Source organism: Rhamphochromis sp. 'chilingali' (genome assembly GCF_963969265.1).
Source record: "Rhamphochromis sp. 'chilingali' genome assembly, chromosome: 1".
Classification (NCBI taxonomy): Eukaryota; Metazoa; Chordata; class Actinopteri; order Cichliformes; family Cichlidae; genus Rhamphochromis; species Rhamphochromis sp. 'chilingali'.
This window is the reverse complement of record NC_137929.1, coordinates 72,892,952-72,906,494: the sequence shown is the minus strand read 5'-3', so window position 1 is coordinate 72,906,494 and position 13,543 is coordinate 72,892,952. Positions and strand designations below refer to the sequence as shown.

Here is a 13,543-nt window from a genome sequence, read left to right as displayed (position 1 = left end):
AGACTCATTTAGTCACTAAAGGTGATCCGGCCTTTGCGCTCCACACATGATGACTGGAATTCCCAGCCTGAGGATCCCAGAAGATTTGAAAGCTCTCAACTTCCATTTGTTTGTCTTTTTCTAGGAGCTAATGCCTTTTTTCTGTTTGAAAATCCTGGATTGTTTGTGTGCTGGATTCTGGATTCATACTGTGTACAAATGTACAAACTGGGACAGCTTTAATCAGAGCACAGTCTGTCCTGTGATTGGCTGGAGCACACAGTTGGGGGAAGGGCTAATGCCCTCTTTAAAGCTGCAGTATGAGTACAGGTGTATGAACAAACAGCACCTTCTTCCTCTCTCCTGGGACTCGATGTTTGCCAATGCTTTCTGTACACATTTGTCACTTTGAGCTTTTTGACCTGAAGGGTCTGTGCAGCCTGGATCTGCTCCAGCATCTGCTCAGAGAATGAAAGTCAGCATCCGATTGGCTGTGAGCAGCATGTGGGAGCAAAACTGGAACATCTGAGGACAGGTTTGAAGAAGCAGAGAGTCAGTGCAGACAGAAAGCCTCAGAGCTTTGAAGGAGAGGCTGCAGGAGCCCAGAGCATAGACTGGATATCAAAGATGGCCTGTTTGGAGTGAGTGTATTTGGAGTGGATGGTGGAGCGCTCAGTTTCTCAGTGGATTCATGTTTCAGTCCTGGACGTTGATGCTTGTTTAAAAGGACACAGATGGACCTTGTCTCCTTCTTTCCTTCCTTTTTGTGTCCTCTGTGCTTCATCTGCTGCTCTTCACTCTGTTACTTTGGACTGATCTCACTCACACTTTGTTTCCATGGTTTCTGTGCGTCACGCTGACAGCACGTGAACAACACGACATGTTTGATCTCAAAGAAGGAGCAGCATCCTCTCTCCAACCTGTTTCTCCATCTTCTACAACACCTGATTCATTCCAGTTTCTCTGCTTTCACTTTGATTCATGTCAACATGAAGCCTGAGCGTCTGTGATGAACACACTATCAGCATCACTGACATATTTCATCGTTTTCATGATATCAGGGACAATCTAGACATGTGTGACAATACTGAACATGTCACATGACACACCTTAGACATCATGTGATCCACTCTCAGTCTGCACTTTCATTCATGACTTCAACAGGTTGAAATAAGGTTTGAAGAAACATTCAGTTTATAGCTGAATTATTCAAACGCTGCAGGAAGAAGAACAACATAGTGATGATGGATGTTTGTGCTTCAAACAGGAAAACCAGCAGAAATAAATAGATTAGGGAGTTTCCTAGGTGCACCTGAACGCAGCACACAGTGTTTCAATGCTCCCGAGTGTCCTAAAACGCCTCTTTGGGTGTTTCCTTCATGCTCAAAGTTCGTCTTTCCTGAACTTCGTGGAGTGGAGCTTGTTGTTGGTGTGTGAAGAAACTGTAAGTTTGCTTTGTTTCCTCCTTTAACAGTTTGTCTTTAGGAACTTTACTGTTTGTTCAGCTCATGTTTGATTTCTTCACACAACAAACTGTGTGTGTTTGTATTTCCGGTCTCTCCGTTAAAGTCAGTGTGTAATGTTTTCCTGGCTAACATCAGCTGTGTGCAGCTTAGTTCCAGCACAAATCTGCCGCTCCATAGTTCACGGTAACGGACTCACAGCTGGACCAACGAGGCCGAGTGTGTCCGCCACTCTGAGCTACGTTCATGTACAAATAGGCTGTGTCCCAATTCAGGGTCTGCATGCTTGAAGTACGCGCACTACGCGTACTATAAGTACGAGACGTGCGGAAGTGAGAGGCGTGTGAAATGTCTAGTAGTGATGTGCGATACCACTGATTTCCTTTCCGATCCGATACCAAGTAATATTCAGGGTGGTATCGACGATACTGATCCGATACCGATACTTTGTACAAAAACTTATTTTATTTATTGTATCTCAAATTATAGCGTCATAATGATTACAGGACATCAGAGTACTTGTTTCCAACAATGACGGCAGCTGCTTAGTTTTAATATTACTCTTATTTCTCTTTCTGGGTCGCAAAAACTTTTAACATATTTTCAGGTGAGAATGTAGCCGTGCAAACTTCAAACATCTGAGCCGATCGACCAAGGGCGTAGATTTGGCATGGACGGAGGGGACATGCCCCCACCAATATCCAGTGATTATTGAATTGTCCCCACCAATAATTTGATCTCTTCGAGAAAAGAAAAACAAACCCAATAGTAAGAGAAAAACGATCTGTCAACGTCTCATTCAGCGAGCGGTGCAGAAAGAGTTAAATTACGTTCTCTACTGGAGTCCTACCTCATGTGACAAATATGGCCAATGTGATTGGCTGAGCCTTTCAGGGAGCTCTGTTTAGTTTCAGCAGCGGCAAACCTGCGCTGCCAGTAGGAGAGGAGGACGGCAGCAAAACGGAAGAACCTGGATATAAGAAATTGTTTTTCAAAGAAACCTGTAAGTCACTTAAAGTCAAGTTCACTCATATAATGTGTCCGTCACAATAACGTTACAGGCTATGCTAGGACATACATCCCTTCACTCCCGATTTTTCCGGGGAATCCCGAATTTCAGTGCCCCTCCCGAAAGTCTCCCAGGGCGACCATTCTCCCCAATTTCTCCCGATTTTCCACCCGGACAACAAAACTGAAAACCATATCCCAGACTGGCCCAGCCAATTCCAGTTTCCAACAATGGCCACTATTACTGCAGCTACTTAGTTTTAATACTACTCTTATTACTCTTTCTGGGTCGCAAAATAAACTTTTAACACAGGCGAGAATGTAGCTGTGTAAACGTCAAATAACTTAAACATGTTATTGTTTGGCCTTTTTCAGTGCTTTAGTTGTGTTTTATTTGTTGGTGAGTAAATCGGTTTGGCTGAGATTAAAGTTATTAGATTAAATTAGATTAAATAAAACTTTATTAATCCCTCGGGATGATTCCTCCGGGTTCTCACACAGCTGAATAAACTGCTGTGTGAAAACAGCAGTTTATTCGACCATCTACGCCAGCGTCCGGTTATATTTTAGACAGCAAGGAGCAGAGGGCAGGTGACGTAATTCTGAAGGCTAGACCGTCCAATTTCACAGTCGCTCATTTCCGGTCTACCCGGCTTTCAAAGGACCCGGCCCACCCGGGTCCTCAGGTGGACGCAGCCTCTGAATTTGGACACCCCCGGCCTGTTTACGGTCGGACAATAATAACGGTGACATTTATCTTATTTTATCCGATAAATGAACACTGTAAAATTCAAGTTTTTTTGTATATACATGTACATGTATACCTCCCCCCAGCCCCTTTGAATGTCTCCCTAATTCTGAGGTCTCAAGGTTGGCAAGTAGGTGCTAGGCTTGGTCCATATGAGTCTAAAATTGTATGTAACCATGAATAATGTGATGCCATGTCCACCAGGAGAGATTGGACAGTATAGATGTAAAACAAATATGCCAGCAGTTCATTTCAGCTAACGAGAGGAGCAGGCATGTGTTTGTTGTGTGGGGCATGTAGTCCATGTCTGTTGCTGTAACAGTAGTTCATGTTTAGAATAAAACATCAGTTGATCGGGGCAATAGTGCCTAAAATGTTGCATAATGTTGCTGAGAGATCTTTTACTTTGTGGTAATCTTAGACGAGTAGTTTTATGGACAAAACCCACCAGGTCATTCAGTGTTCCCTTAGTGCTAATGTGTCAGAGATGTTGGTGTACTATAACTGAAGTAATGTTGTTAAGTCCTTAAAGTCATATTCTTTTATTGTCATGACTGTATTTGAAGCTGTTTTTATTTTTGTATGATACCTGATGTATATGGAATATGACTGAAGTAAACTAAAGTCTAAAATACTTAGTAGTTTGTTTAATAGTAATTTAACATTATATAATTCACATATAAACCTATGAATTGTAATTTTAAATGGTTTAAAAGCAGGTAGAATAGCATATGTAGGCAAGTATATTTCCCCTTTTATCAAGAAGCAAAAACAAAAAGGAAAAAATAAGAAACGGGGCGGGGTTCAGTGGTTGAATCATCCGTCCCCACCAATGCCACAATCAAATCTACACCCTTGCGATCGACACATCGTTTTCAAACCCCCGCGGTCTTTCACTACTTGGGTTAAACATGATATATAAGTCACTTAGATAAGTTAAAAATGTTATTGTTTGGCTTTTTCAGTGTTTTATTTGTTCGTAAATCAGTTTGGCTGAGATTAAAGTTATTAGATTAGATTAAATAAAATTTAACTTAATTTATTAATCCCTCAGGAGGGTTCCTCGGGGTTTTCACACAGCTGAATAAACGTCAAACAGAAAACTGATTAAACAGAAGTGTGAGACGGTCGAGAGTTTACGCCAGCGTCCGGTTATATTTTAGATAGCAAAGAGCAGACGGCAGTTTCACTCCATCGAGGGAGCTCGTGCCGTATACCCGTCTTTCTTTAGACCGCGAAGGCCCGGGTCCTCGGGTGGAAGCAGCCTCTGAATTTGGACACCCCCGCTGTATCCGGACATTTAACATATTTTATCCGATAAATAAACACTGTAAAATGTATTTATCCCCACCCCCAACAGCATTTTTGAATGTCTCCCTAGTGTGGCCACAACACCTCACCTTTTTTCCACATGTATGGCAAACCACGTCTCAGTTTTTGTGGAGGTAAAATAGGTTCACACATGACTCCAATTACGCTCAGTCATTGTTGTGAGTGCGCACGCCAAGGGGCTGCGAGACAGACAGCCTATTTCGCAAATGACTATGAAAGGCGGAAGAGGAAGTAGTTCCTTTGAATGTAGACAATCCGAATGTTATAGTTTCTTTCCACTGTGTTCCTGTTAATGATAAACTACAAATTTACCCTAAATTACTAAAATATCGATATTTTAATGTGAGAATCGATTCTAGAACATAAATGATTGGTATCGGAGGAATCGATATTTCAGGATCGATCTGCACATCACTAATGTCTAGGTCTAGCCTTCGTCGCGCTGTTCAGGTTGGCTAGCAACCATGATACTAACCGCGAGAAACGTCTCATAGCTTTGTGTGACAGAAATGAAGGAGAAAAATTTTTGTTGGTCATTCATTTTTGTCATGACATCACTGTGGTTAGTTGAGTATCTGAGGCTGACACCACAGGACTGTAAAACATGATTGTTGGGCTTCATTTCTGTGCTGAACAGTCATTTAAGATTAGTTAGTAAATAACAATTAGCTGATGTTGTTCATGAGACTAAAGTCATCTCACTGTGGTAATGTAAATATCCATCCATTCGCTTCCGCTTATCCTTTTCAGGGTCGCGGGGGGCACTGGAGCCTATCCCAGCTGTCATAGGGCGAAAGGCGGGGTACACCCTGGACAGGTCGCCAGTCTATCGCAGGGCTAACACACAGGGACAGACAACCATTCGCACTCACATTCACTCGCACATTCACACCTAGTGGCAATTTGGATTATCCAATTAACCTATCCCCACAAGCTGTGGGGATTGTAATGTAAATATAATATGGCCAATATTATAGTATTGTCAGATTATTATTATGATATATATATGTATGTGTGTGTGTGTGTGTGTGTGTGTGTGTGTGTGTGTGTGTAAAGGCTTTAAAACCAAGTTAATGCTGAAAGTACAAACATCACTAATGTCACATAACTTTGCTGACATGTGGCCAACAGCAATGTTTTAATGTTCTTCGTTATTAAACATTCACACATAAATAAGTGACATAATATTCAGTACTTACTTTTGACAGTTCACTCTTCGGCCGCTCACTTCTGCCGTATTTTGCGGCAAAATTATCCACACCCCCCGCCGCGCTATGAATTGTAGGATATATAGGACCACGAAGCGTGCACCGGACCACGCTTGATATTTGGGGAAATCGACAGCGCATTTGAAGTACACTTTGGATTGGGACAGCCATCGTTGCGTGGCGGTGACATAATCACACTTAAAATGCGTACTTCAAGCGTGCAGACCCTGAATTGGGACACAGCCATAGTTTGTACTTTGTGAGTTCTCTCAGAGCCACAGAGGACGCAGCCTACGTGTCACTGTGATTACTATTTACACACTAGACACCTGCAGATCTCTGACGCTAAGCTAGCCACACAGCATGCTAACATTAAGAGCTCTTAAAGAGATAAGTTAAAAATGTAATTGAGCACTGTGTGAATGAGAGCAGCAGCAGCAGAATTAGTTGATGGTCAGAGCAGCAGACTCTGTAAATTATTATTTATTCCAGCTGTAACTTAGACACGACATGTAAACAGACTGTTGGCTCTCCTCATACAGGAAGTGATGCTTCACTTTCAGCCGTCTGTGGATTTTCTTTAGGAAATTTAGTTGCAGCTGTGAAATGAGGCCGACTGTGAGGAGGAAGTGTAATATGAAAGAGGAGGCCTGTAAAAGCTGAAGTCACACTGTCAACATGTCAGCACACAAGCTCACACATGACTGCTTCATCAACATGAAGCACTGAGTGTTTGTTAAAGGATCATTGTGTGAAAGAGGCTCTGACACAGCTGACTGCAGCCTTTAGCTGTGAGCACACAGTGTCTCACATTTACATTCACTTTACTGTCAAACACACTCAGTAACTTTAGACAGCTGCTGTGGTTCCAGGGCTGAGCCCCAGTATTTCAACATCCTAGTAACATCTCAGACAGTCAGACAGTCACAACTCATGAAAGCTTCTCATTATCACCAGGACAGATTTAGGTCAATATAATTTCACATTTCTGTGTCATCATCCATCAAATGTTGACACATAGTGGGTTTGTCATTCTCTCAGCTGACACAGAGATGAAGCAGGAAAGAAGCAGCTGATATTTGGACAGCACACATGATGAAAGGAGGATTTCAGCTGATGTGCACATGAATGATTTGTGTTTCCTCTACAGGTGCAGGTAGAAAGTGTGTGTGAGCTGATGTGAATTGAGCAGCATGGATCAGTGTGAGGACAGAGAGGAGGGAGCCCCTCCCTCTAAAAGCACTCTGTGTGGGGAACATGAGAGCCAGACCAAAGCTCAGAGGTGAGATGACCATCTCTAACTGTCCATGACTCTTCTCCATGTCACAGCTCAGCACTCACATCACTGCTCCATCATTATTCACAGGGACCAGCCTGGACCTCCACCCAGCTCTGTGTCCCTACAGAGCGTCCAGTCGATACCTTTTTATATTGACTTTAAATCAGGCATCTGTTCTCCTGTAGACAGGTAATGTGTGTTTAAATTTTGTTTTCACTCAGTGTTTTTGATGCTATAGAGTTTTGTTTGTAGAGCTCATTTGAACCTTTTATGTGTCTTATCTACATGTCTGCATGTAGCTGTTTGTTTGATTGTTATTTTTCTGCGGGGAAGGGGGGGGGGGAGTGGCGGGCCATGCTCGGAATACTGCAAGGAGGCATCCTTGTCAGATGCCTGAACCACCTCAACTGGCTCCTTTTGATGTCAAGGAGTAGTTGCTCTACTCTGAACCTCTCCTGGATTGTCAAACCGCTCACCCTATCTCTAAGGGAGAGGAGAGCCACCCTTCGGAGAAACTTCATTTCCACTGCTCATTCTTTTAGTCACTACCCAGCAGAGATGGGCAGTAATGTGTTACAAGTAATGCGTTACTGTAATGCGATTACTTTTTCATGTAACAATTACTATTGCAAAAACGGTAATTAGATTACCGTTACTTTCCCGTAAGCACGCTGCGTTACTGCGTTAGTAAAACCATGATTTTTTTGCGAGAGTGTCTCACGACAGTGACGTAAGCGAGTGCGACGTTCGTGACAACAGCTGTGTGTAGATCAACAATGGATCACATATCGAGTGCAGAGAGAGTATGAGCGTGCAGCGTTTAAAGCGTGGAAGCACTGACCTTACTTTGAGTTTGATTCCATAAAAAGTGACAAAAACATTAGCGTCCGCTGTGCGTGGGAAGAAAACTTATTTTTACAGCAAAAAAAACCCTTTACTTCCAAGCAAGCGCAGAGTATGCTACCAGGGAAATTCACAGAGAAAATCGTGGATTCTTCCACTGACTGCAGCGGCACACCTGCACCAGGGCAAACATCTGCCTGCTATACAGGTGAAAATAGAGCAACAGGACCGTTGACTCTTTGATATTATTTATTTTCTGCTGTGTTTTACTTGCATCTATTTGAAAGAGTGAGTGTAAACACAAAAAATATTTTATTTTATGTGCTGGAATGTGCAGAAAATAGGTTTAAATGTTAAATTTCTTCCAGTCAGAGAATGTTGCATATAATTAATTTTTGCTTGATGCATAAAGGTAAAAGATTAAAACTAATAAAACAAGTTTTAAAAAGAGACTTTTCCATTTGATTACATTTTGTATGATGGATTATGTAGAAAAAGTAGAATTGGGTGGAAAGATCTATCACTTTATCACCTCTTCAGGTTGTAAATTGTGTTTTTAAAAAGTAACTAAGTAACTAGGTAATTAATTACCTTTGAAAAAAGTAATCAGTAAAGTAACGTGATTACTTTTTTGGGGAAGTAATCAGTAATTATTTACTGATTACTTTTTTCAAGTAACTTGACCAACACTGCTACCCAGAGTTTGCAACCATATCTGAGGGTAGGGGCGTAGATTGACCAGTACCAGAATCTCTTTTAACCATGACAGACTGGTACACTGTCTGTGTTACTGCAGGTGCAGTTCCAATCCATCTGTCAATTTCCCGCTTCCCAATGTGACCAGGAGATATTTTATTTTGTATTCTTATGATCACAGTTATAATTAGAAGTATCAATCATTAATCATTTACCATTGTGGAATCTGATGACAGTATAATCTTTGTTTTATATCTATGGTAATCTGAGTAAAGATTAATGTATGCAGGTTATCATCATTGTAATCAAGTCTCAAATGGTATCCACAGCATTGTATTCACCGTCCATAACTGGAGGGTCTAGCAGGACCTTGTTCTAATTCATTTGCAGGCCTACATCAGAACATGCACATAGAGAGTTATGTAAACACGCACGTTCACCCTTATTTACACAGGGAGGTCATGTCAGGACATTCTCTAGTTGGACACACAGGCTCACCGAACTGCACAACATGACATGTCACACACTTGGTTTTTCTCTAAAGTATCATCTGATGTTTGTATAAGGAGAACTTTGGACTATGGGGAGACTGTTATTATTTCCAGTAAGGTCTAACTGTGTGATGTCATCATGGGTTTATATAAGGATGGGGAATGGTCCACTCTGTGGAGATCTGTGGCTGTACGCTTGTCTTCCCATGCTTCTGTCTTAGAAGTGTGTAATAAAATCACTATGTTTGTCACCTACACGGACTCGGCTGTTTTTCCTTCTTACCCAAACTGAACCAGACGTAACAACTTGGTGCCGAAACTCCGGTTGGGGGAGAGGGGAGCTTGCAGCTATCGTGTGGGTGACAAACAGGGGCGGGGGCCAGCAGCCTATCTGAGTGACGCCAGGCGACATAAGAAAAGGTGAGTGCCACCTGTTGATTTTTATCCAAAGGCGCTATATTGGAAGTTAAAACTAAATTTAATTAAATAATATTCACTCGGTCTGGGCTTCTGGCGTTGGTCCATAGTGATCTTGTGTAATTAGTTTTAAAATAGGGCATAGTAGTCTGACTAAATTCATTGCTGTTTATTTTGGGGGTGAATTTTGAGTTAAGAAGTTATGTGTTTAAGTTAATACGGTTTAAGGTGTGTGGAAACAAATAGATACGGTTTAAGAGGTTAAATGTGGGTTGACTGGGAATGCCAGCCAGTCAATCGGTAGTGTAGGGATAATTTGGTTTTAATAGGGTAGCAGAGACGGTCTCGGGCTTCAGATAATTAAACGGGGGGGCTGAGAGCTCACCGTGAGGCTTTTAAAAAAAGTAAATTCGTTTAGGACTGAGAAGCTAGGCTCTCTAAGAATGCAGTTTGTTCAGCAGGTGGCGCTGACACCTGATCCCGGACGCGTGGTTAGGTTCTAGCCCGGTTTTGGCCTCCCGCTGGGGACTTGGGACTCCCGGTTAATTGGCCAGGTAATCTATGAGTGATTGCCTTCTACTGCATTGATTGATTAAGAAGGTTAGACCTGGCTGCATCCTATCTAAACGTTGGGCACACTGAGCTTTAAGTAAAGCCGAAAGCGTGAACTGTGAGGTGTCACGTGGCCGGTGGAGCTCCGTGTTTTCCTGGCGGGGAAGTAGTTTTAAAAGTAAGTAGAATTTAGTAATTTGACCGTTTTTCAAGGCGGCGTACTTGAGACGTGTAATTGATAAGCAAGAGCTAGGCTCTGGGCTGAAAGATGCTTTTAAATTAGTCAAAAATTTAGGAACACCAGCAGAGAAATAGAGAAGTGAGATAAAGTTGTTCTGGCATATGGTGTTTTCTTAGGAATTCGAGCGCTATCGGGAGGGCGTTCCCGAGGTGTGTATTGACCAGCAAGGCTAGGCCTGGGCTATAGGTGCTTTTAAATTAGTCAAAAAGTTAGGTGTAACCTCTTCTAGCATAGGACGTCTATGTGGGCCCGTGTGTATATTGTATATAAATTACCCGTGTGTCTGTGCGTTTAAAAGTGTAAAGTGTATAAACTGTCTTGTGTTGTTGAATTTCTTCTGTGTGGATCCAGAGTGTGTGTGTGTATTTCTCCTTAGGAGAAAGGAGGGGTTGTGTGGTGCTGCGCAGTAGCGGGCAGACGCGCGAGTACGAGCGGAGTGTGTGTGTGTACAGCTGCGGCCCTTGGTTTCATCTCCCTATTTCTCCATTTCTGTCCTTCTGAGCTTCTCTTTGTTAGGTGAAAGGGGGTCTCAGAAGTATGGTTAAAAGATTTCAGTATATTAAATAAACTAAACCTTGTAGTCTTGTGTTTGTGATTTCCTAATGTGACTATGGTTTAATAGGATTCAAGGAGTAATGATCCCTTGTGTAAAACTCCCGTAAGGTAGGAGTGCGGGGATAAATATCTTGACAAAATTTGAGAACTTTGTGTGATTGCTGGGAGATTTTTTAGTTGGGTCGTATTTCTTCTTTACCTGGAAAAGGCAGAGATCTGTGCTTCATTTGATGTTGTGTATATAAAGTCTTTTAAAAAAAAAAAAAAGTTGGTTGAGCCTCTCGTATGAGGAGGGAAAACGGTGCATGGTAGATTGTCTGGATTATTTTTGTATGTGAGAACTTTGTAGTTGTTAGGGAAGTGAATGTGAGAGTGAATTTTCGCTGGCTTTGCGTGCTTAAAACTGTTGTATTAGACGTTTGTGAAGTTTTGTTGTGAAAGGACGATTAGAGTGTGTGTGTGTGTGTGTGTAGGTGTGTCTGTGAGAGAAAGACAAGGTGGGGGCCGAGTGCTGTGTGTGTGTGACTTTCTGCATGACAGAAGAGGAGAAGTAGGTCAGTTGATTTTCTGTGAAATAATAATAGTCAAGAAAAAGGGAAAACAATAAAGTGTGGAAGTGTGAGTGAGATATTGTCTCTGACTGGGGAAGCAGTGGGAGTAGAGGTCACCTTATTCCCCTGCTGGACACAAGAGAGAACAGGATTTGGAGTGTTGTGGAGGAAAATGATTAGTAATAACATCAAGCAGTTTTTGTGTTTGCAGTCAAGAACATATGAAATTTTTACTTGTGGGGTTTAAAGTTAGTAAAGAGTTAAATCTACCCTCCTCAAGACTTCAATAATTTAGGCAGTTATGTTTATACAAATACTAAATGTATGTTTAGTGTCTTCATACAGGTGTTTTTTCTTAACCTGGAAACCTGAGTACGGCAGCAGAAGACAGGCCAAGCTTTGGCTAAAAATTCACGGCTGGACACCAGAGTTGTCCCCACCCCTCCCGGAAAACAAAAAGAAAAAAAAAGAGAGAATGTAGTTTTAGGCAGGTTTTTCTCGCTGAACTGCTCTGGGTGCTGTGTCCCTGAATCTCACCAGTGTTAACCTCTGGCGGAAGACATGGAAAAAAGGAAAAGATGTTCCTGGTAAATGACTGAAACAAATAAAACCACACACAACCAGAGAAAGGTATGAGAAGTGTGAGGAACAGACACATGTGCGTGTTAGAGAAATGCCTCATTTGAGAAAAAGTTAAATTAACCCATATACAGACGCACCCATACATGCAATGAAGAAACAGCTTACATACATGTGCACGTACATGCAAGATTAAAGTAGCGACACTTAACATACACCTGTTAAGTACAACTTAACGCCAAAAGACAAAGACACTGGTCTGATGAATAAGTGAGGATACGACAAATTTAGTGGTTAAATTGGGACATGTTTTTGTTGATTGTTTAAGACAAATGACTACTGAATGGTAGAAAATTCCGTTTTAGGTTTCTAAACAGGATCTTAAGAATTTTAACACGTACCTGGGTTGTCCTGTCAACTTGGGGGGTTAAAAGTTGATTATATGGTGAGAAAAAACAAAAAAAGGGGGGATAACACAGCCAACACAACACAGCCAGCACAACATCATTTTCCTGTTCGCCTGTTTTGTTTTGTTTTTGTTTTTTCTGAAAGCCGAAGCTGACCTGGACTCCTACCCTCCCCTCTACCATCGTTGCCCTCTCCGCGACCATCTTTGACCCTTTGACCCCTGAAGGCCACAGCAGCTGGACTCACAACAACAACTTGAGGATGTCAACAGTGCTGCAGAAAACAATCTCATGCAGCGGAGATGGAGAACGCTAAAGCGTCAGCTGACAAAGCTGTGACGAGACGCACATTAAGCCCGGAGGAAAAGGGAGGGTGAGCAAAAGAATGCTGACCTCTGAGAAGAGCCGAACAGCAGAGCTGCAGAAGGCCGTGGAGCAAAGTAAGGACAACATAAACAGACTCCAATCTGACGTGGAAGGAAAAGACTCTGAGGTTTTTGCCTTCAGTAAGAGCTCAAGGCATCGGAGCAGAAACTGAGCACGGCTCCGGAGGAGCTGGTTGCTAGTTGAACTCATCAGTCAGACGTGGAGTTTCACGTACAGGACTTGAAATCAGGCGGAAGCTTGCTGGAGCAGGAGGTCGTCAGACTTGACGCAAAGCTCCAACAGCAGGAGCAAGCCCTGAAGGAGCTACAGAAGCAAAAGGGTCAAGTTACAAGGAGAAGATGCAGGCAGCTGCAACAACGGATGCAAACAGACCCAAAGAGGAGGGCAGGACCTCAGGGCATGCTTCAGGCCGCTGGTTTACCCAAACAACAGAGCAGGAAGGTGATGAATACAAACACACAAACACACACTTCTCCATCCGCCGACTTAGAATGAAGAGAAACACACACATGAACACTTATGCACTCGTTGAGTGAGTGAAAACTGATACACACCCATGCACCAAAATCAAAATGTTGATTTAATTCACTAAGAAGTGACACACAATGCTCCAGCTGCTGCAATGAAGAATGCTTTACTGACAAAGGCTCAATGCTGCACACAACAAAGTCAAATACAGAATCTGTTACAATAATAAGCCCAGAGGGCATTTGTGTGGTCTGGGGAGCAGAGTCCGGAGAGGTTTGGTTATGAAAACGATGCCTGTGCGAGATATCTGGGGCTTAAGGCCTCGACTCAATTGTTTAC

The 13,543-nt window shown here is 42.4% G+C and overlaps 1 protein-coding gene across 1 annotated transcript in view; it reads left to right on the top strand.

Annotated features, from left to right (window-relative positions):
* Nucleotides 1-1,373: 1,373 nt before the first annotated feature.
* The window catches only part of LOC308410202 (NLR family CARD domain-containing protein 3-like), a gene marked incomplete at its 3' end in the record, with an annotated part of 40,391 nt that continues 28,221 nt past the window's right edge, over nucleotides 1,374-13,543 (top strand). The window contains exons 1-3 of the mRNA XM_080903373.1: nucleotides 1,374-1,423; nucleotides 6,895-7,020; nucleotides 7,105-7,198. Coding sequence (XP_080759499.1) covers nucleotides 6,932-7,020; nucleotides 7,105-7,198 — 183 coding nt within the window. The 5' untranslated portion in view covers nucleotides 1,374-1,423; nucleotides 6,895-6,931. The remainder of the gene's footprint in view (nucleotides 1,424-6,894; nucleotides 7,021-7,104; nucleotides 7,199-13,543) is intronic.